We start from the raw sequence: 24,053 nt of genomic DNA, 5'->3' as shown, positions 1-24,053 counted from the left end.
ATGACACAAATTGAAAAAATATAACAATAATGTGTTTTTAATTGCATTTACTAAATAGAGAAGTTTTGTATCTAAATTGGAGTAGGTTTCACCTTGGGGGAAAAAAACAGTATCTTCTAGCATTTTTTAGCTCCATGACATCATAGAGATTTGACTGGAAGTCAAAAGTTCTCTGCTAATTATTTGAGTTAGTAGTAGATGAACAAGGAAAAACACATTTTTTTTCTATAATGAGAAAATGCTGAATCTAATATTTAAAAATCATGGATTTTATCATTTAAAAAAGCATTTTCTTCACTTTTTGACAGGAATGACAAATTGCTAACTCAAATTGTGTAATTAGGTTCTGACAAGTGAAAATTCCCACATAGTTTCAGATTTAAACAATTCATTTTTGAATTGCTATGAGGTTTTTTTTTTTTTTTTTTTTTTTTCCCCATGTGCTGTTATAGGGTATTTCCTCTGGGGTAGCTAGATGACGCAGTGGACAGAACACTGATCAGGAGGACCTGACTTCAAATCCAGCCTTAGACACTTAACACATACTAGCTTGGCCCTGAATAAGTCACTTCATCCCAACTGGCTCATCAGAGAGAGAGAGAGAGACAGAGAGAGAGAGAGAGAGAGAGAGAGAGAGAGAAAGACAGAGAGAGAGAGAGAGAGAGAGAGAGAGAGAGAGAGAGAGAGAGAGAAAGAGAGAGAAAGAGAAAGAAAGACAGAGATAGACTGTCAGAGACAGAGAGAGACAGAGAGAAGAAAGAAAGAACATTTCTTCTTTATAACCCTGTGAAAATACGGTGACAAAGAGAAAACTAGGTAGAGCAGGAACTGGAAACCTGGGCATTCCAAGAGATCATTTTTCCATTAGATGAAAAATACCTACATAAACTATCATAGAGTGAAATAGTATGTAGATAAGTTGCTACCTAACCTTTGTTCATTTTGAAGGACTTTTATAATGATTTCCAATGAGTAGGTTTTTTTTTTTTTTTTTTTTTTTTTTTTTTTTTTTAATGAAAACTGATAGCTTGAGCTATAAATTGGCATGAGGGGCTTTCTGAAGAGGTAGTCCTCAATCTTTGTGTACTAATCCTCATCCCTTGGAAGTCTACATAGGAAGAATCTATACTCTCAAAATGCTTACTTTGCTTTAGAGACACTTAGAGAATATAGGAGAGATTTAAGTAAATTGAAGAATTTAAGGGAAGCATTTATTTTTATACTTGAGGAGAATTTACCTTGCTATTTCTTTTCATCAAGTTTCTTTTCTTCTGGACCCAAGAACTCACATAAAGGGAGACTGGAGAAGAAATTTCTGAGGTCCTGACTTGAAAAAAAGATGACTCCTGTCTTAATTTGACCTTTGGAGTATAAAAGACCTGAGTTCAGATTCCTCCTCAGACACTTAAATGATCTGTAATATGTCACTTACCATTTGTTATTCTCAATGGCCTCTCCAGTTGCCTACATATAGAAAGAGAGTTATTGCCAGGATCAAGTGGGATAAATGTATGTAAAATACATGCAAATGTATGTAAAGTACATTGCAAATCTTAAAGTCATATATAAATATTACCTAGTGATTGGTCCATAAGTAATAAATGTATAAAGAAATTATACATTTATTATATATTTATAATTTATAATTATATTTATATATAATTATATATAATTTATATATATATAAATTATATATAATTCATAATTAAAATATATATATTTATATATATATATATAAATCTATCTGTCAATAAGCATTTATTAAAATCTTATGTGCCAGGAATTGTGTTAAGCATTCAAAATAAAATGAAAGACAAAAAGACAATTTCCCCCTCATTGAGCTCACAGTCTAATGAGGGAGACAACATAAAAACTGGGTAAAGACAAGTTATATAAAGGATAAATTAGATGTAATCAGCAGAGGGAAAATGCTAGAATTAAGGGGCGTCAGGAAAAGTTTCTTGTAAAAAGTTGTATTTTAGCTGAAATTTGAAGGAAGTTAGTAGGTAGAGATAAGAAGGGAGAGCATTGTGGGTATGGGAGACAGTCAAAGAACATGCATAGGGTTGAAAGAAGGAATGTCTGTAGAAGAGCAATAAAGAGGCAGTGTCTCTCGATTACAGAGTACAGGAAAGTACTAAGATATAAGAAAGCTGGCAAAGTAGAAGAAAGCTACATTATGAAGGGCTTTGCACACCAAACAGAGGTTTTTTGATTCTGGGGGTAATAGGGAGTTTATAGAGGAGAATAACCTTGCCAGTCTTGCACTTTAGAAAAATCATTTTGACAGCAATTATAGAATGGACAGTGGTGTGGAAAGACATGAAGTGGGAAGATAAAGCAGCAGACTATTGCAGTTGTTCTGTTATAAGATAATGAGAGCCTGCACTGGAGTGATAGCAATGTCAGGAGATAGATGGATAGATAGATAGAGAATTAAAGAAAGAGGAAAAAGAAAGGAAGGAAGGAAGGAAGAGGGAGGGAGGAAAAAAGAAGAAAAAAAATGTGTTGCTTCTTTGCCAAGTTACGTGTCAAGGATTATACTTAAGTGCCTGAGTAAGAATTTGAACTCAGGTCTTTTTCACTTTGAGTCATGTATTATTCTATCTACTAAACCATCTAGCTTATGTCTAGCCGAATTTCAGCCATGTGTCATATACAATAGCGAACTTCATGTTTTAATATTTTATTTAATAATTTATTTATCTCGTAGATGAAATTGGAAACCAGTCAGCAAATAGATTGTGGGAGGGGAAAAACTTTCTAAAACTATTTGTGGAGAAAATGGCACCATCGTGTTGGAATTGAAGTTTCCTCTTTCAACTCTAGTTTATTGTTCTGGTTCTAGGCTTGCTAAAACGTAACTAGCAAAGGCACATGGTCAGCAGACTTAAAATAACAGCATGTATGTAAGATGTATGTAACCATTAATTTTAACTCTTTTAGGAGAACAATCAGTTCTATAAAAGTTACCCCCCCTCTATGGATGTCATATTTTTACATATATATTTATCACATAGAATCAATTATAAGTCATCTGTGGAAATTCTAATTATCTGTAGCCTAGCTTTATTGTAAAATTATTAATTGATTTACAAAGTGTGCTGCTGCATCATATATTTGGTCCTACATAGATAGTCACAGAACTAGAAGGGAGATCTTAGAGCTCCTTTAATTTCATAATCTGAATTGTGTGGGAAATTTGAAGTGACTTGCTCATGGTCACATAGTGACATGTGAGTCACATGACAGAAATTTATCCTAATGCCCAGTTATCCTAAATCCAAAGCATTCCACCCAAACACAACAGTCTTTCCTGTAACTTTAATTGTGATATGATGTCCTTGTCCTAAAATATCAGTGATCCCTTGGATTTTTATTCTGTTGGTTTTGCTGATATCTCATCACCATTAATTTTCTTTAAAGAGAAAAAAACCTTTGAAATGCAGACTGCTATTTCTCTTATTCCAACAGAAATCTGTGACAGAGTACAAACTGTTTCATGTATTCCCATCAAGAATGGTTAGCATAATTCATACTCTCTATCCCCTTCCCCAACAATTAAGAATATCTGCTTTATATTATTGTGGTTTTACTCTGACATAGCTCACATCTAGTTCTTCCTACATCAATCTGGATCCTTCATTTTCATCATTTTTTTACAATATAGTAATATTGCCTTATATTTGTATGATAATTTGTTCAACCATTTCCCAATTGATTATGCCTATTCCATTTGCTGCTTTTTGCTAATACAAAAATTGCTACTATGAATATTATTGAACATAATCAATCATTTTCTTTTGTTTTTGATCCTTTGTGGGTAAGAAAGTATACATGATTTTAAATATGCAATTCCAAATATTGAATAGTTTGGGGTACAGTTCCAGATTGTTTTCCATAGTGTTAAACCATTTTTATAGTTCTAACAATATACAGACAACATTCTCCTGATCTGCTTGTGTAGGTAACTTATCAGAAAGGAAGTTAGATTAATCTAGCACATTCCATTCTTTATCCCTATTTTTCATAAATCTCCCTTTAATAACAGACTAGAATTTGTCAGGAATGTTAATTAAATTTATTGGTCCAGTTCTAATCTCATTTCTGAAATTTGGAATAAACATTGGTCAAGTGCAATTGTGTAGTATGCTCCGATATGCTACAGTTTTTCAGATATCATTGATAGGAACTCAGTAATCATATGACTGAATTTTTTTGGTGTAGTATTTATCTTTGATTACTCTTACTCTTTGATTTCTTTATATTTGGGCAAATCAAAATGTTAACCTCTTAATTTACTAGTTCTCAGTCATCTTTGTCTTAGCATAGTTTTTTTTTTTTTTTTTTAAATGGAGCATACAAGAGTCTAAGTTAATGAATATCCACTTTCAAATTTAATTGACCCTGGACAAGTCACTTAATCATTGGCTATCTCAGTTTCTTCATGTGTAAAATGGGAATAATAACACCTATTTTCCTGCATCATTATGAGAATAAAATAAGATATTTACAAACATTTTGCAAATCTTAAAACATTATGAATGCACACCATTGTTAATTGCAGATTTTTGTGCAAGTAGATAATGCTTGATGATGCATACCTTTGTCAGTAAGGTGACATCTTTGCTCTTTAGTATACTGTCCATATTTGCCATAACTTTCCTTTCAAGGAGCAAGATACTCTTAATTTCATGACTGAAGTTAGTATATGAAGAAGAATATGCAATATGGGTACATCTATCAAAGATATATTCTGTAATTCTTATGAATCAATAATATATCTAGGCAATTCTGGGCCTCTGTTCAGTTTCTAATGGTGTTTTAATTCTAGGACATTTTAGTTGTTGAATTCTCAATATCATTTTAGTGTTTGTTTTTGACATATGGGAATTTTTTGTCTATTAGTTTTAAAAAGATTTTAAAAATAGATTTGCCATCTGACCATATCTTGCTAAGCATGCTAAATTTTTACAATCTGCAGCAAAATGTTCCATAATGACTCTACTTTATTGCATAATTTTCATTGATCAGTAAATCTAAGTTCTTTAAGAATATCTTGTCTATTGTTTTCCCTCCTGTTTTTATCTTTTATGAATGAGTTCCACGATGGAAATAGTTCAAGCACAATTCATATTTTTATTTTTGTTGTTTGGACGATTGTTCAATGAACAATTGTGCAAATTGATAAAACATATTGGCGTATAAGCTCATCTTCTACAGGCTTATTGAAAGCATTTTCAAGAAAATCCCTTTAGCAAATAAGATAAGAGAGATAATATGTATTTATCCTCTTCCCACGTGGTTTTGATTTCTCTTTAATATTATTAATTTCACAATCAAGCATCAGGGCATTGAGTGGGATGTTGTAGAAAAGAGCATTGAATGGGAAGTCAGAAGACCTAGATTTAACATGAACTTACTGCTATGAACTATGCTAACATGAACTATCTGCAAAAGCATGGGGAAAGTCACTTAATTGGAATAGGTCTTATTTTATCACCTTAATTAGAAATGAGAAAATCAGCTCTTCCTTCTGACTCTAAATCAATAACTTAAGGTTCACGAACCATTTTTCCCAAGAAAAGGAAAAATAAAACTGAATCATTTATGTAGTTCTATTCTAATATTTTTCTAATATTTTATTTTATTCTAATTTTTTATTCTATGTTTATTCTAATATAATCCACCCACAAAGTTGAAAGTACATACAACAAAAAAGAAAAGAGGAAGGCATTTATCTTGAGGTTAATGTGGTATGAAAAACATTTGTAAAGGGAGAAAAGACTGAATATTTGTTAGTTCTTTTTTGACCCATCCTCTCTAAGGGTAAATTTCTGATTGTTTTCCTAATTTCAATTGCTCTCTGCCCTAATTATTTGGATAGAATACTCAAGACTGAGTATAATATTCCATTCATAGTTTTATTAAGGTGGAATGATCACCTCCTTACTCCTGTATGGTATACTATAATGTAGATGAAAATTGTATTAACTTTCCCCCCCAGTATTTGTAGTCTACTAAATTCCCCACATCTTTTTCACATAAACTACTCTTTTATAAGTGGAGAGGCAGCTTGTCCTTATCAAACTGATTTTTGAGCTTCACTTGAAGACCTTTTTTTTATTGCTATTAAGTTTTATCTTGTTAAATTCAGTCCAGATGTTTTTGGATCCTGAAAATGCCATATTAGTTATCTCTCCCTATTCTGTGTCAGCTGATAAGTATCCCAACTTGGTCTTTGTCCAAGTCACTGATAAAAATGTTAACACAGAATCAAGCTCAGTTTTCATGGAGACTTTCTTCCTCCCAGATGATATCAGACCATTAAGCATTACTTATTGAGTCCATTCATTTAGCCATTTCTGAATTTATCTAATTGTAATACCCCATACCTCTCCACAAGAATATGAGATACTTTATCAAATGCTTTACTAAAATTTCAGTAATGTATATCAATAGTATTCCCCAGATTAACTAGTTCAGCAACACTGTCCAAAAAGAAAATAAGTATAACATGAGAAAGTATTTTTCCTATTCATATAGTGGATTGCCCAGAAAAGATTACCTCATATTCAAGATGCTCTGTGACTACATCAACTCAAAGCCATAATTTATGAATTCCCACCAGTGTGGTTACCTTTCACTGTCTGCCAAAGGACAAAATTAGTTAAAGTAAAGACATTTAATGAATGGGCATAGGAAAAAAGTAACAATATAATAATTTCCCTATTAACTTGGGACAAACTCTCCCAAAAGTGAACACCAGTAGAGAATAGGGTGGTGAGACATATATGGAAACAATAGCATTCTCTCCTTGCTGAAATTGTTTCTTCCTCCCTCTTTTCACTCCTTCCTTTCTCCCTCCTTCTTTTCTTCTTTCCTCCCTTCCTTCCTTCCTCCCTTCTTTCTTCCCTTCCTTCCTTCTCTCCTTTGTTCCTATCTTCTTTCCTCCCTCCCTCATTTGTTGGGAAATTTAGAATTACTCTTTGAGATACTACTTTACACCTTTTAGATTAGCTTAGATGTCAGGAAAAGATAATGAAAAATATTGGAGGAAATATGGGACTATTAATGCATTTTTGCTGGAGTTGTAAACTGATCTAATCATTTTGGACAGCACTTTGTAACTATGTCCAAAGGACTATCAAACCATACATACTTTTTGATCCAGCAGTCTTACTACTGGTTCTGTATCCCAAAGAGATCATAAAAGAGGGAGAAGAATCCACATGTGAAAAAATGTTTATAGCAGCAATTTTTGTAGTAGCAAGGAACTGGAAATTAAGTGGGTGTCCATCATTTGGGGAATAGCTGAATTAAGTTATGGCATATTAATGTAATAGAATATTATTGTTCTAAAAGAAATAATGAGCAGGCTGATTTCAGAAAGTCTGGGAGAAATTTACATGAACTGATTCTAAGAGAAGTGAACAGAACCATGAAAACATTGTACACAGTAACAACAAGATTCTGTCATGATTAACTATGATGAACTTGGGCTCTTCTCAATGATGCCTTCTCAAAGCAATTCTAATAGACATGGGATGGAGAATACCTTCCATATCTAGAGAGAAAACAATGGAGACTGAATGTAAATCAAAGCATAGTATTTTCATCTTTTTGGTTTTTTTCTTTCTCATGGTTTTTTTTTCCCCTTTTGGTCTGATTTTTCTTGCACAATATGACTAATATGGAAATATATTTAAAAGGATTCCACATATTTAACCTACATCAGACTTTTTAGGGAGAGGGAGCTAAGAGAGGGAGAAAGAAAAATTTTGAACACGAAGTTTTATGAAAATGAATATTGAAAACTATCTTCACATGTATTTGGAAAAATAAAATACTATTGAGAAAAAAATAATTAGGATTACTTGGGGAAGAGAGAAATTAAATGTTAGCTCAGGATAACAAAACCTGTATATGTCAGAGATAAACCTGGAATCTTGGTTTCTCTGACTTGAAGAATCATTCTCTATTTTGTCTTATTATTTCTCTAGTATGAAAATATCTTTTTAATGTACTGTGTGACCCTGGACAAGGCACTTAACTTTCATGAGTTTCAATCATGTCTATTAAAAGTAGGGATTGAATTAGATGACTTCGAGGGTCTTTTTTTAGCTCTAAATCTATCATCTCATGCCTCCACTACATTTTTACCCTTTTCCTTCAAATAAAAGAAATTCTTTCATAATCATTTTTTTAGTCCTTGATTTCATCAAACAAACACAATACTACCTTTGTAGCATATTGTTGTTCAGTCCGTCAGTCCTGGCTGATTCTTCATGACCCTATCGACCAGAGCATGCCAGGTCCTTCTATCTCCCAAAGTTTATACAAACTCATGTTCATTGTTTCCTGACACTATCCATCTCTTCCTCTCTTGTCACCTTCTCCTTTTGCTTTTAATCTTTCCCAACAAAAAGATTTTTTCCAGTGAGTCCTGCCTTCTCATTATGTGGCCAAATTATTTTAGCTTTATCTTTTATGTGGCCAAATTATTTTAGCTTTATCTTCTTCACTTCCTAGTTTCTCTTGATTGAATACATTTCTATCTTAGGCTATTTATCATATTTTCTTATGTAGGAGAGAGAAAAATGGATTCAGGTTCAGATCTGCCACTAAGTAATCATGTGATCCAGAAAAAAATCATTTAACTTCTCTGATCTGAAAATTAAAAAAAAAAATGAAAACAATTTTTCATTCTCTTTAAAATGAGGGTATTGGACTAAATATTCTCTAAGGCCTTTTCCAGATCTAAAATCCTGTTTTTTATGTCACTAAAATATTATAATATATAAAGAAAAAAACTAAAGTTTTTTTGCCCCCAAAAAACTTGTTGGGATTTTGGTTGGCTATTGTCAGTAAATGACTATAAAATAATGATATGCTGGTAAAAAGACATTTCTTTTGGTCTTAACTTCTTTATTGATCATGTTTTAGTTTTAAAGTGTGAGACCATTAAATGCCAAAGCACTTAAACACTTTTATTGGATTAATTAATTTTTGATGCTCAGAATAAATGGATATACTTTTCCAAAGCTACACTGTCTTGAATAAGAAGAGAGAAATGATGTGTGGAACATAATGTGGAAAATTAAAAAAGGAAATTCAATGGATATTGATGAAATATATCTAACTCTTATTTTTCTCTTTGTTACATGTTGGCACTTTACATTACAGATCTTCCTACTTCACTTAGAGAGTGTTCAATAGACTTAGAGAAGGTTCAATATATCAAGTATAATACTGTTGGACTCATGAAAGAAATTTGGTTTTCATTGAGGAACCAGAATTGGAATGTTCTCCCAAATCTGTAAAGTTGGGTAGGATTTTATTAGGTTCTTACCTGGGTCTAGCAGGATTTGGTATTAGAAGAAGAGAGTTGAGCGACTTCTACTTAGAGAATGGTGCCGATTCCTACTAGAAATGACAGGGAAGACCCCAAGATTGTAATCTGGGTGATATTCAAATCCCCTAAAGTGGGTACAGAAAAAGAGCTTGGGCCTCATACTGTTAAGTCTTTTTCTCACAGGGCCATCCTCAGGGGTTTTCAGACTTCCCTGGGATTTTTCATTTAGGAAGATATAAGGAGTCATTGTTACTGTTGTTCATTTATTTCTAGTGTTGTCCAGCTCTTTATGATCTCATTTAAGGTTTTATTGGCAAAGATATTGGAATGGTTTTCTATTTTCTTTTCTAGCTCATTTTGCAGATAAGGAACCTGAAGTAAACATGGTAAAGTGGCTTGCCCAGGATCACACAACTCATAAGTATCTGACACCAGATTTAAATTCAGAAAAATGATTCTTCTTGACTTCAGGCCCAGTATTCTATCCATGGCACCACTCAACTGGCCTTGGTCCTTTTATCTTCCTTATTAATAAGTCATGAAACAATCCATTATCTGGGCATTCCACAGTAGAAACTGATGTTCCTCAGTCTTTCCCCATATGATTAATGAAACTTAAATAAGAGAATTAAATTAGTGAAAACACCAAACAACTTTTAATTCTGGAGAATACTTAGAAAAATAAAAAGAGGAGCAATTAGAGGGGGAAAAAAGAAGAAGGAAGAGAGACAGGAAACCAAAGTGTGACTCATCATATTTCTAGTCCGCCTTGACTTTTTGCACATCTTTGTAAACCTAGAGTATAAATTAAGAGATGTCAAGAAAGTGTACTCCAACAATTAAAAGCTATTTCTTACTTCCACAGCTTTCCTAGATTCTACTTTCCATAGGTATTCTCCAAATGAGTAGGCTGGGTGAACTCAAGGTCTATTTAGTCCCATTGTTTGCTTCTTTCCTTTAGTGACATACATTCTTTTACTGTTTGATACTGTGGTTCATTGCTTTTTTCTCTTCTTTTTCTTTTTTGTGAGGCAATCAGGGTTAAGTGACTTGCCCCCAGTTACATACCTGGTAAGAGTTATGTGTCTGAGGCAGGACTTGATCTCAAGTTTTTCTGGACTATTTTCCTCAGGTCTTACATGGCTAGTACTTTATCCACTGTGCCACCTAGTAGCCCATATTGCTTTTTTCGTGTATTCTTTTTTGTATTATTTTACTATTTTGTTCAAAACACTATAATTTCAGATTTTTCTAGCAAAAAAGTTTTTTTGAGATTAGATGAGGAGCTTTTACAAAAATCTTTATATTTTTTATCTTTTATACATGAAGAATAGAAAAGGAAATTTAAAAAAAAAATTCACATTTTTCATTGTCCATGACTATTATCCCCTAAGAAAATTATTTAATTTTGAATTGTGAAAACAATTATTGGAAAAGGTTAGCATTGATATACTTAATTTTTTTTTACTTTCTAAATTTTTTTGAAGTTTTATTGAAAATTTTTTTAAATGTAAGAAGTAAAATGTATAATTTTTATTGTGTTATTGTTTTAATATGTCTATTTTGTGTTGATTTAAAATGGCTCATCCTTTTAGAAATAGTTCTTGGGAGAGTTGTGAAAATAATTGCAGACTTTTTCCCCCCCTAGAGGAGCTTTGTACAAGTCTTTAGATTTAGGAGTATGCTTTAATTTCAGAGGACATCAGGATTAAATGTTTAGTTCCCCAATGAAAACTTATTGCCTATAAATGCTATAAAAATGCTAGGTGAATTTATTTTTGCATAATTATATTATATTTTATGTTTGAGTAGAAATTGCAGTGCATAATCCATCAATATGCAAATCGTTTTTATAGATAAATGAGTCAAAAAGTTGTATCACTAAATCATTTTCATATGCACTCCTACTTACTTATCCATCTTTCCCTGATCCATCTTCATTCTCTGTTCACCACTGCATGTTGTCTTAAAACTCAGATCTATCGTCATATTTTGCTATGGAATTGTATGGGGATTCCCTCAGAGAGTATTTCTTGTACTGTAGTTTACAGTCATCATTGTGGCTAGGTTAGAAAATTATCACCTTGATCCACATCCATTGGCACTTAAAGAACTGTATGAATCCCATAAATACAGATGACTACCTATTTGTTTATTGGTTGTTAGGAAGTCCAGATTAAGTGAATTGCCCATGGTCACAGAGCTAGTAAGTATCTCAAGCTGGATTTGAACTTGGGCTCTCCCAACTCCAAGACAAGTGCTCCATTCATTGTACCACTCAGTCCTCACTCAGTCCTACTTGTTCCCAAAACACTACCTTTTTGTGTGAAATTTAATGCAGCAATTTTTGCTTTACTATTTTATGTTGATTTGCGTTTATGTATGGTCTCAAAAGGGGAAAAAATACATGGAAAAGCATGCTTAAATTTTTTTGTTATCTGTTTTTCTTTGCAGAGACTAAATACTATTGGGACTAGTAATGCCGATCTCCCTTTGGTTGATCCCGGAATGTACCAGTTGGATATTACATTAAGAAGGGGTCAGAATTTAGCTGCCCGAGATCGTGGAGGTAAGAACATAAACATGTGACTCCATGGCTGCTAGTACCATCAGTAGAAATGGGAAATTCAAAAGAACCCTGAATGTCCGATACAAGATTCTTTTATAGGATTACGACCGATGACCTAATGGGGGAGGTACCTGTATGGGGATGACCTAATGGGGTGGAGGAACCTAGGATGAGAATGACATAATGGGGAGGAGGAACCTAGGATGACATAATGGAGGGAAGTACTGGAGAGGCTCCTGTTATTCTAATGACATCTAAAATAGATAAAGACCTTTATCCCATTAAACATTAAGAAGGAGTGGTTATAACCTGAGGCAGAGTAACTAAATAGGACAGTTGGGGGAACTGGGTCAAGACATTAAAAGAGAACTGTGGCACAACAATAGGACAGATCCTCGAGATATACTCAGCTCTATGGTTGGCAAATGAGAAAAGATCTAACAACTTTTATTAATGAGAATTTATTAATGAGAGAAGTGAGAACGAGAAAGAGCTTTCCAACAAAGAACAATCAGTAGAGTAGTATCTGAAAATCCAAAGGTACAGAGTATTTAGGAAAGAGGAAGTGGCTAGTAAGTTGTGTCAAAGATTGCCAGTCAAAAAAAGAACTAAATAAAAGTTAGTTGGGTTTAGTAATTAAAAAAAAAATTGGATCTTTATTTTTAAGTTGGAAAAAAAAAAAAAAAAAAGCATTTATTTTGACCCTGAGAATTCTCAGTGGGCTAGGTTCCTGACTGGCAAAGCATTGAGAGATAAAGAGCAGCCTTCTATTGCCTAAGGCTAAGGAGTATATGTTGATCCTATGACCTGAGGCTAGGGAGCAATCTCCAGGTAAATTAAGGTTAGTGGGATAAGAAGTAAACTCCTGATGAATTAAGAGTGATGATTATCCTAGGAGTTTCTTGAGACTACAAACTGAGAAACGCTCAGAATCAGGAGAGTTTTCTGAGAGATTCCAAAGCCAGAAGATTCAGGGTTTCCTGACCCAGACCCAAATCAGGGGTATAAGAATCCTATTACATCATTTCCCCCACCCTCAAGTAGTCACCCCCAAATTCATTTGTAGCAAAGGGACAGAGGTACCATCTTCTGTAGCTGAGAAGCATTGGATCTTAAAGAAAACATTTTCATCAATGGTGAAGTTGAGAAATGAATTGGACATAAGGAAATAGATACCACACACAAAGACTATTTTTTTCTAGGAGTTTGGCTGAGAAAGTAGCTTGGGAATAGGAGAGAGAGAGGGAAAAAGAGTAGCAGGATCTATTGAAGACTTCTATTAATGTGTTTGTAAACAACAGAGAAGGAAGTCAGGAAGAGACTGAAATAAAGTTTAGTTGTTATATGTAACTATCAGAATTATTCACTTGTGCTTAAAAAGTGAGTTTTAATTTAAACAATCTAACACATTTTTATGACTTTCTTTAAAATGCATCAATTCTATACACCCCATTACCTTTTTATATATTAGTATTGATGAGGTTTGTATCCCCTCAATTCCTAGTGGTGATGAGGTTAGTGGCAATAAGAGAGCTGTTAAAATCCCCTTTTGGTCCTCTGCAGGTTCAAAGTGAAAGAATTCACTTATCCCAAATTATTAATAGCAAAATGAAAGTTTATTTTTGGATAGAAACCAGTTTGCTAAGAGACTAACTTCTATAGTGGCAAAGTCCTATTAGGGAAACAGACTGAGAATGCCTTCTCAGCAGACAGAGGGTCCTAGCAAATTGCTTGGGCTTCTGCAAGGAGTGAGTCCAGAAACTGCCCTTTAAAAGGAGTCTTGAAACTTCAGTACTCAGGTTCCCAGGTTTAGGTGCTTATCAGTATCCAGCCCAGATCTCCTATTGGAATTAACAAATTCCAAAGGTGCTTTTTGACCAGAATTTTTAATTGAATCAAAGACTGTGGCATCCCAGAAAGATAACTTATCTGGGGGGATATGCCTTCCCCAGGAAGAGCTGAGACTCCAAAAGGAATCACAGATCAAAAGGAAATATAATTTCAGAACATAGTTCCTGGCACATAGTAGTTGCTTAATAAATACTTATTGATAAAGTGGCTTATATAGATATTTGTCTCTCCCATTAAAATTTAAGTTCCTTTTTGAGAAGGGATTTTTCATTGTCTTTGTATTCTCAGGCCCTAGAACAGTGTCTGACAGATAATATGAGTTTAATAAATACTTGTTGATTGGTCTGTTGACTTTTCCTTCAAGTATAATGAAAATGTCACCTACAGCATAAAGAATCAAAGAAACATCTATAGCAGTCTTTCCTAAGAGAGTCTTGCATTTCTTATTACTCACAGCTTACATCAAAAGACAAGGGCAGGTACATAGATAATGCTTTTCCTCCAGAATACAATCCTTTCTTCCCAAGGTTAGCTAGTTAAAGTACAAATTGCTGCAATTTGTAGCTCTGATCTGCTAATCCTTGCCTTCCTTCCTTTTTCCTTGGATGACCCAGGTGCCTTACAACCTGCAGGGTTCTGCTTGTTCATAACTTACTAAATTGAGTGAATTGATGGCCTGTCCCATAGGTCTGAGAGTTCTTTTAAGGATTCACTTTTTATCTCCTTACTTCATTTCAATTCCCTTTGTTCACTTCTCATATGGAATAGTTCCTACTACTATTATGTGGAATAGTAATTCTTGTAAATTATAATCTTGACAAATGAATGTTTAATTCTGCTTTTTTTAATGTTAAGAAACAAAACAATATTGCCAAACCAAATTTGGTTTTTTATATTACTGATTCCCTTTACTGACACATTCTAGGAATAAATAATTTACCTTTTGAAATAACAAACAACTTTTGCTTTCCATCCATTTCTCCTTGCTTTGGGAAAGCATTCACAAGGAAAGAAAAACGCTACTGAAATTTTCTATATCATTCATTTATATGCAGCAAATTTTATTCCTCTGCATTACTGAATCAAAATGACAATAGTAAAAATAGAACTCAGAAAGCATTATATATAGTTCTTATAGTTACTAACATAATTCCAATTTAGTGAAATATGTTTCTAGGGTTATGCAACATATGCATATATCATGCTTAGATATGAAATAATATCCATTTTAAGTATTTGCACATGACTTTAAGATTTGCAAAGTGTTTTACAAATTCATTTGACCTTCATAACAACTTTATTTATTCCTAGAAATTATGAACACTTTATCAATAAGTATTTATTATGTAATGCCAGAGAAACTGAGGCAAGATAGAGATTAGAGTTTTTAATATTTTATTGAAAGGGAGAGATTTACTGGGATTGTAAAGAGCTGAAACTTTGAAAAGGTACATTTGAATCAGACAACCGAGCACTTAAGATTAATTACCTATTCGACAGTGACTATTAGCATATGTTTGGAATTGGTCTTCTCACAGTTAATATTGGCTCAATATTTGGGGTTAAGAGAATTGTAGGTAAGGATTAGGGGATGGTGTGAGGGAGGCAAGAGAACTGCACTTGGCCACAAAAGGAGACAAAAGGAGAAAAGAGTGGAGATTCTGGACTCTAGAATCAAGGAGAGATCCTTGGCAAAATTCCTGGCAGTTTTGTCCATCTCTTTCACTTCTCCCCCTAAAGACCAAGGACTTTTGCTTATCCTGACTCTGTTTGATCTTGAGGCCTCCAGGGAGCTAGGTTGGACTTTACATGGGACCAAATGGATCCATGGTTTGGTCCCAGGGCTGAATGAGTATATCATCTCCCAGAATCCAGCATCCAGCAGCCAATGCGAATTCTCAATGACATATTTGTACACATACACATATTTATATCCTAGCTAAACAAAGGCAGGGAGGTGGAGTCCAAAGTCTGGTGATCGGGAATCTCCAGGCAAGAACCATTAATCCAATTCTGACAGGTTGGAGGGCAGGACCATAAATTCTAACAAACTGAGAGTTAAGAAAGTGTCTGGCTACAGACAGAAAGTTTGGATTCCCCCCTTTTTGAGTTTACACATTGGCAATTTATAACATCTGAGTTATATCAGTCTTAATGCACTGGAGGGGGGTGGAGGGGTTGCAAGTAAGGGGATTGAAGCCGAACAATTAAGGAAACTGAGGCAGGACCAATTAGTGAAACTGAGGCAGAACAATTTAGGGAAATTGAGGCAGAACCAATTTAGGAAAACTGAATCAGGGCAATAAAGGAAAGTGAGTCAGAACAATAAAAGAGAACTGTGGCACAACAATTAAGCACCTACTATGTGCCAGGAACTATGCTAAGCACTGAGCATACAAAGATAAAAAAAAAAAAATTCCAAAGATAAAAAAAGATTCTGCCCTCAAGGATCTCATAATCAAATGTGGTAGACAACCTGCAAACAAATATATACAAATAAGGTATATGCAGGATAAATAGAAAATAATTAGCAGAAGTAAGATACCAGAATTAAGAGGAATTGGGAAGCATTCCTGTAGAAGATGGGACTTTATCTAAGACTGGAAAGAAGCCAGGGAATCAGGAATCAGAGATGAGGTGAGAGAGCATATACCATTCTAGGGATGGAGAGAGCCTGTGAAAGTGCCCACAGCTAAGAGAGTCTTGTTCAATGAAAAGCAAAATGTCTAGTGTTAGTGGATTAAAGAATAAGGTGTAATTAAAGGTGTAAGATGTGAAAAATAGAGGTTTAGGGGTAGATTATAAAGGACTTTGAATGCCAGAGGGGATATATGTGCATGCATGTATATAGATGTATATATGAAGTATATATATACATGTATGTGTATGTATGGATGCATTTTTACATGAAAACTTGACTTTTATAAATCCAGTAGTAAAAAATTGTAATGATCTCAATGATTTGCTTCAAACAACAAGTTAATATGAGGATAATATAGAAAAGATGACTTGAAGCTTAAATTCTCATATCAAACTTCTTTACATAATTCTAGATGAATTATCTAACAGGGATTTATTAATTTCTGTCACTTTTATAAGCATGAAGCACTAATATTCCATTCATTATAAGAATTATTCTCTACCATGCAGGTTAAATTATTATGAACTAAAAAGAAATAAGAAGGAAGTAAACAAATTTAAGGATATGATAAATTATTCATTTGTAGAATGACCAGCCATTAAATAAGTATTTATATAATGACTGGTTTATTCCACAAACCCTTGATTTCAGATCCTGTGATCCACCTGGTTCTTTGAAGTACGACAACACTATTTTTCACCTATCTGCAGAGCTATCCACATAAGTACACATATATGTATATACTTATATTCATATATACATGGGTACACACACATACATACATATGTAGTTAAATACAAAGTATTATGGGAGAAATAATAGAAATCAGAAAGATTAGGAAAAGTAGAAGGTGGTCCTTGAGCTGCATCTTAAGAGAACATATGGACTGTATGAGGCCGAGGAAAAGCAAAAGTATATTCTAGACAATGAACATAAATGTATGGAGACAAGATGAAATGTCATATGTGAGAAAATGAGAGAAGCCCAGATTGTGTGAATCATACAGTATGCGAGACAACATAATGTCCAAGCCAGTTGGAAAGATAAGTAGGGACTAGGTTGTAAAGGACTTTAAAAGCTAAACAGAGTTTACCAAGTGACAGAATCATAGTCTTATATAATTTTAGTAAGACATCACACAAATCACTTTCCAAAGTATGGAAAAAATCTTTCCACTATCACAAAAAGGTGATACTTACATGGAACACTGGAGAACAATGATTGAGCAAAGATTGGAAAAGAAATAGTGAGACAGGCATAATCCCTCCCATCTGCATTAAAAAATAATGATAAAAATAGAAACAGCAACAACAATAACATCTTTATAAATGATATGGTGGATAAAACACTAGAGTTTGTATCAGAAATCCATGTGACAGGGGAAAGCTCTTAACCACTTAAAACCTCAATTTTCTTCTGAGAAAAATGGGAATAATAGGGTTTATAGGATTATTGTGAAAAAGTATTTTTCAAGCTCTAAAAGGCTATAGAAATGTGGACTATTATTTTGCCTATAGCAAATATATTTATGCATATACATATGCATATAAATACACACACATATATGTATCTTCATTATTTTTTATAGAAATATTATTTCCCAAGGCCATTCAGATATAGTTTCACCCAATAAAAAAGTCGTAAAGTTTTAGAACTAAAAGAATCTTCCAGCGCACAGATTTTTAACTTGCATTCTATGAACAATTTCTTAAAATTTTGGTAACTGTATTTCAATATAATTGGTTTCCTTTGTAATCCTATCTATTTTATTTTATCCATTTAGAAACAGTCCATAGGTTTCACTAAACTGTTAAAGGGATCCATGATACAAAAAATGATTAATACCCAGGATTTGGTGCAAGCTACTCATTTTATAGATAGGGGAACTGAAGCCAAGGAAGACCAAATGACTTAGGTCACATAGTTGTTAAGTGGCTGAACCAAGACTCAAAATGGGATCTTTTGATTCCTAAGGCAGAGTTTTTTTGGCCTCACCAGAAAATTAAGAAAGTAATAGTCCCCCTTTCAAAAAGATGGGAGGGCAATCAGGTAACTTTGGGTTAGCAGAGAGCTTTAAGTGAAAATTCTCTATTTGTCTCTATATAGCAATAGTTAAAGACTTCTTCTGGAGTAGTTTTTGTTTTGTATGTCTGCATTCCTTTATGTTTTGGTTGAGTCATTGCTTTGATTCATCAAAAATGGGCTTAAAATGTCAGAGTACCAAATACAACAAGTTTTTATTTGCTAGGCAATTTAGGTTAAGTCATTTACCCAGGGTCACATAGCCTGTGTTAGGTGCCTGAGGTCAGAAAGGTCCTCCTGACTATAATGCCAGTGCTCTATCCACTGAGTCAACAAGTATTTATTAAATGTTTACTATGTCTAGAGTATTGTAGAAGGAAAAGATAATAGGGGAAAAAATTAATAGGGAGCTTACATAGCAAGTGTTACATGACTTGATCAAGTTCTTATTGAGTGATAGAAACAGGACCAAAAACTTGAACAGGACTTACACCCTTTGGATGAACCTACACTACAGAAGAGAAAAAACAAAGATACATTCAAGTAACCTTTATTTCCCTTTCCTTCCTAAAAAATGTGATTGATGGGACAATTAAATGGAAAAATAATGAAAGTTTCAGTCTTAATTGGTATGTTTTTTCAAGCAGAAGAAAAGCTGATCTACTAAAAGTGGGAGCTTTAAATGATTGTCATAGTTAAGATCATATTTTAACTCAATTATTAACAGCCTTGAAAGACATTAATGTCATTTATTGATCATTTAATTATCTAGTAATTATCCAGTAATTATCCAGTAAATGGTCTTTGTTTTTAAGGAAAGTTGAGATATTACTCAAAAGAAAGTTCTGCCATGAATATAAGTAGGCTGAAGAATATTATTCTGCATTTATAAATATGAGTGGGGACTATGTACATACCCTCATTGCACACAAGATATTTTTGTTCTTACTAATTGATGGAAAATTATGATTTTGGTAGGATAATTATGATTAAAAGCATTTATTGAAAGGATACCTGCTCTATAAAAAGCCCTATGTGAAGTGATAGGAGAAATGAAAACTGGTTATAAGTAGTGATTGATGTTGTCACCCAGAAATTTTAATTATTTCTTTCTGACATTAACATTAATCATACCTGTAATGAACTATATCTGAAAAGAATTTTAGAGTTAGTTAACCAGACTCCCTTAAATTTATTAAATGGGAAAGTAAGGTTGAAAAAAATTGGGGTGACTTGATCAAAGTCACGCTTTTTTTGATGAGAGACCTAGAATTCAAGTCTCCTGACCTCTAGGTCAGAGCTTTATTCAATTCATCCCTTTGCACTGTATACTCTGTTTCTTGAATAGCCTTGATAAAATCTTAATTAGAATTTTATCTGTGTATTAATATCCAATATTTATCCATTCATTCAATGAATGTATGTGTTTAAAGCAAAATTAAGTATGTAAGCTTCAGACGCCGACTATCCACCTGGATCATTAGGGCCTATACTTTATAGCATTTTGACAATTGTCAATATATTACATTCATATACCATAATTTACTCAGCCATTCCCCAACTGATGGGCATCCACTCAGTTTCCAGTTTCTAGCCGCCTCATAAAAGGCTGTTACATACAGAAAATGAGCAATTCTTTCTAAAAATTAAGATAATGGCCCGTGTATTCAACCCAAGTATGTATATGACATAGCTACCCAAATAATAGAAACTTTAAATTTTAAGTACTTTTCATTCATGGAACTCATAGCTCTCTATATAAATGCTTTACTCAATTTTCAAATGTTTTATATGTTTAAAAATTCTTTATTTTATATATTATATATATGTAAAGCTACTTTGTTTCTAGTTCATTCAACTAGAATATATATATATATATGAATGAACTAGAAGCAAAGTAGCTGTTTGTCACTTAGGGAATGATTAAACAAATTGTTGTAGATGAATGTAATAGAAGATTATTATGAGAAATTGTAATAGTACCACAGTAAGACTATATAAAATCAATGCATGTCATTTACATAAACAATAAATTTTTTGATAGCAGTGCAACATAGCAGTTCTTAGAGTATGATCCACAGATTCCTTAGGGGTTTCCTTTCAGGGGGAATTCAAGGTCAGAATTGTTTTCATAATATCATTCATCTGTTTAAAAAAAAAAAAAAAACAAACCTTCTTTTCCCAACTGCAGAACTGTTTGAGGCCATATTGTTTTTCTGTACTTCAATCAAAACAACATATTGCAGATTGCATAGAAAAGCAGATATGAAAATCCAGATTCTTCTATTAAATAAGATAGTAAAGTGATATGAAAATAAGCAAAACAGTGCTATTCGCACTATTTTTTTGTTTTGAAAATTTCCATTTTCATAAACAATGTCATTTTAATGTTTATTATTTCTAATAAATTAATAAATATTTTTAAAATGCACCAGCTTTTGTTTCTATTACAAAAATAACAATAGATGTAATCCATTGGTTTTTTTTTAAAGAATATTTTTAAGTTCTGAGATTAAATAATTTTAGAATCCCTGACTCAGCCAAAATAAATTCAAGATCATACAAACCAGAATCAGTTTTTTTTTCATGTAATAACACTTAGAAAATAATATTGAAAATTGTAGTTAAGAATCAAAATGTGCTTATAGCTATATATCCCTAAAACCTGTCAATACAATTCATCAATTGAGAATATCATGAAATGATTTGCATTAAGTGTTTTCGTGCCAACAACAGATAGATTACATAAGAAAAAAAAAAAGAGACTGGTCCTATGATGATGGTCAGAACACTCAACAAAATGGAAAATTAAAAATAAAAACTGGACAATGAATGCAAAAGGAGTTTTTATAAGCCTGCTCATAATAGAGATAAAAACAAGGTAATCCAAAATTTCCAGGGTGGAGAAATGCAAATTCCAGGGAAGGCAAACCAATATGAACACTAATCAAAACATAATCAAATTAAAACAAGATTTAAAATGCCACGCTGGAAAAAAAATCAACAAATATAGATATCAATATTTAAAATTAAACAAATGAGATATAAAAGTACTAAAAAGGTGAATGAGATTCAATTCCTCCTAACTAGCATGAATAAAATCAGAGTAAGGGATTAATTCATATTAAAACCATTACTAATATCTTAATCACAGACAGGATTGAAATAGTCTTTACAAAAAAAAACAATGGAACACAAATCCCTGTAACAGATAAGAAATATACAGGTAAAAAAAGTTTTCAAAGATGATTATTTTCCAAAGACAAAGTCCCCACATACAACAAATCAGGCCCATGAACAAGGGTTGTAAAAATTTTGTTGGTGTTCACTTGTAGCATTTTAGTTTCCTTCAAGCACGTTCAAGGGATGCATCCCAATTGTAGGACAATTTCTCCCACCTTTCTAAGGAAAGGTTTGCTGATTTTGCTTCAAGAGTTTATCTTAAGTGTGTATGTGTGTGTGTGTGTGTGTGTGTGTGTGTGTGTGTGTGTATGTGAGAGAGAGAGGAGAGAATGAATGTGTGTCTGTATTATGCTCTTTGCTTATCAGATCTACTATTTATGGAAACTTTGTCTAGGCCTATGATACCCTTATGCTTCCCTTTTTTAGAGGAATAAGTCTCTTTTTTCCTCTCTCCTCTTTCATTAGCCATGTTGAATCTGAGATGTGCATTCCATCTCTTTAAAGGGATCAAAACCTCTTCCAGAGTTTCTAAGTCAGCACTGATTGCACAAATAAGACTTAGCAGCTGCCAATTTCTTACTTTATCAAGAGGAAGAAAGTGATAGTAATTAAAGTAGAATGAGCAAGGTTGGGGGAGGGATTGTTCATTTAGTTAGGATAAAGGCAGCAGCTTATGCTCTTGGCTAATTTCTCACCCTTGCCAGAAAGGAAGAAAAATAGAAGTTTAATAAATTTAGTAATTAATCGGGAGCTGCTTCCAGGAGAAAGGAGGTGTCCAGAATTGGTGTCTATATTTTCTGGCTAATCATCACTTTCAATTGTCTGCAACTTCACAAAAGTTCAACTAGTCCCTGTGCACAAAGGGCTGCAGGACAAGGGATAATACACCTTATGGCACCACCCGCTCCTCAAATATCCCAGCTCAACCCTGTGATGCTTCTACAGGGCTCTCAAGACAGAGGGTAAAACTTTCACTTCTAGATTTTCTCTCATTTTCTCCCATCGATCTCAAAAGGCAAATTCAAAAATGTCATACAATTGGTGAATTCTGGGAAAGCATCTATGTGGGTGTTCTGTTTCCATAACAATACTCTGAACACAGGTGCTGCATAAGAAATAATGACTGGGAAGAATATGTGAAGAATACAGAGAACAATGGGAAGACTTGTATGAATTGATGAAGTGGCAGAAAAATAATACATATGACTACAACAATGTAATTTTTAAAATGGAAACTGAATACTGAATATTTGTAACGACCAAGTTTGGACCCAGAAAAGGAGTTGGAAAAAAAAAAATGCATCTCCATTCTTTCATTGTAGCAGTGAGGGTCTTTTGGTTCTGTAATATTGCAATTCTGAAGGACCTGGTTAATATATGGTTGTTTTTAGTGAACTGTTTTTTTTTTTTTTTTCCTATTTCTATTACAAACAAAAATTGTTTGTGATAATTTTCTGGGGAGAAATGTATTAAAAAGTAAGAGGATGTAAAAATTGAATATATCAATTTGAAAGGATTTTTTGAAAGACTTTGTATAGTGTCATCCATACAAAGCTGGAAAATTTATGTCCATTTTACAGAATAAATTAATGTTTAAATTAGTTTTTCAGGATTACATTGTTAGTAGGAACAGCTAGGTGCCTCAGTGGATATAAGACCAGCTCTGGCATCAGGAGGACCTGAGCTCAAATCCAGCATCAAACACTTACTAGCTAAGTGACCCTGAACAAACCCTTAATCTGATTGCCTCAAAAATATTATATTGATATTCATCCAACCTGATTGCAATCTTTAATCAAAGACTATACGTTTGGTAAAGATGTTTGAATTTGAACACTTGATAGAATGGTAATTTTTCAGAATCAGAATTGTGTAATCATGGGTACTATATGTGAAAAGAAAGGTTGATTTAGATGGTCTCTAAGATATCTTTAAATTTTAACTTTATGCTCCTGTGTTCCTAAATATTAACATGTTTCTCTAGCATTGTTCTAACTTCTTCTATGAGAAATAGTTTAAGTAAGCTAGGTAGCATAGAGGTAGGTAGATAGAGGTAGATAGAGCTTCAGGTCTGGAATCAGGAGGACTCTTCTTTCTGAGTTCAAATCTATTCTCAGAAACTTTCTGTGTGACTCGGACAAGTCATTTGACCCTGTTTGCTTCAATTTCCTTATCTGTAAAATGAGCTGGAGAAGGAAATGGCAAAGCATCCCAATATCTTAGCCAAGAAAACATCAAATAGGGTCATGAAGAATCAAAAATGACTGAAAAACAACTAAACAACAGCAAAAACACTGAGTCCATGCAAACTTTTGAAATAAGGGAGAAAGGAATTCTTCAGTTTAGAAGATGTGAAGGAAAATCACAGCAAAGGTAAAATTCTGGAATTGAAAACATCATGAAGTGTTACATAAACATCCTTAATTCTATTG

At 33.3% G+C, this 24,053-nt stretch overlaps 1 protein-coding gene across 11 annotated transcripts in view; it reads left to right on the top strand.

Moving 5' to 3' along the window:
• MCTP1 (multiple C2 and transmembrane domain containing 1) overlaps positions 1 to 24,053 on the top strand; it is a 679,042-nt gene that overhangs the window by 277,327 nt on the left and 377,662 nt on the right. For all 11 annotated transcript variants that reach the window (XM_031949501.1, XM_031949457.1, XM_031949335.1 and 8 more), the window contains exon 2: positions 11,810 to 11,924. In XM_031949501.1, coding sequence (XP_031805361.1) covers positions 11,810 to 11,924 — 115 coding nt within the window. The remainder of the gene's footprint in view (positions 1 to 11,809; positions 11,925 to 24,053) is intronic.

Source organism: Sarcophilus harrisii, chromosome 1, assembly GCF_902635505.1.
Source record: "Sarcophilus harrisii chromosome 1, mSarHar1.11, whole genome shotgun sequence".
NCBI lineage: Eukaryota > Metazoa > Chordata > Mammalia > Dasyuromorphia > Dasyuridae > Sarcophilus > Sarcophilus harrisii.
The sequence above is the reverse complement of the archived record's forward strand: the minus strand, read 5'-3'. Positions and strand labels throughout refer to the sequence as shown.